The sequence below is a fragment of the Octopus bimaculoides genome, chromosome 25 (genome assembly GCF_001194135.2).
Source record: "Octopus bimaculoides isolate UCB-OBI-ISO-001 chromosome 25, ASM119413v2, whole genome shotgun sequence".
Lineage (NCBI taxonomy): Eukaryota > Metazoa > Mollusca > Cephalopoda > Octopoda > Octopodidae > Octopus > Octopus bimaculoides.
Window position 1 is genome coordinate 8,025,354 of NC_069005.1, and position 712 is coordinate 8,026,065.

Below are 712 nucleotides of genomic sequence, written 5' to 3' on the forward strand. Positions count from 1 at the left end.
AGAGAGAGAGAGAGAGAGAGAGAAATATTAAAATATCATGTCAAATAAGTCAGCACTGAATCAGCAGTGCAAAATCAGTGGTGGTGCCAGATTAGCAGGGTCAAAAGGTCTCATACCCATCTGTTCATGTGATCCCAAGCGGTCATGAGTTCATGTTGAACTCTCGATTCAGCAGTTCTAGGTCAAATTTATCACAGGCATCGTGTAAATCCATTCGGTTCATTATAGTTAGTGTCATGCGTAGGGTCCCCCAGATGTTCATGGACATCACCTGTCTGGAGGTGTTCATAGAGGCAGGCATCAAATCCTCCGACTTACGTTGCATGTTCAGCGCCACCAAGAAGTGTTCAATGGCTGATCTGCAAAACAAAAAAAGGTGGAGTTGGGGGTAAAGTCACTAAATTAGGGCATTTCTCCAAAAATTAAATTAACCCTTTAGCAACCAGATTAATCTATCAAATGTATTTATCCATAAGTGAAAAATCTAAATAGTGTAAAGCCATCTGTGGAACATAAGTGATGTATTTGCCAAGTGTGAACGAAATTGGATGAAAAATATTGTTATGTGAGATCAACGTAATGGTCAGTCACATATATACACACACATCTTCTATCTTATATATTATATATATATATATATATATATATATATATATACACACACACACATGTATGTATAAATATATTCACACAAAAATACATACATACATAA

At 36.2% G+C, this 712-nt stretch overlaps 1 protein-coding gene across 1 annotated transcript in view; it reads right to left on the reverse strand.

Moving 5' to 3' along the window:
* Positions 1–712, reverse strand: part of LOC106876355 (peroxisomal targeting signal 1 receptor) — a 113,562-nt gene that overhangs the window by 28,869 nt on the left and 83,981 nt on the right. Inside the window, exon 15 of the mRNA XM_052976824.1 lies at positions 117–359. Coding sequence (XP_052832784.1) covers positions 143–359 — 217 coding nt within the window. The 3' untranslated portion in view covers positions 117–142. The remainder of the gene's footprint in view (positions 1–116; positions 360–712) is intronic.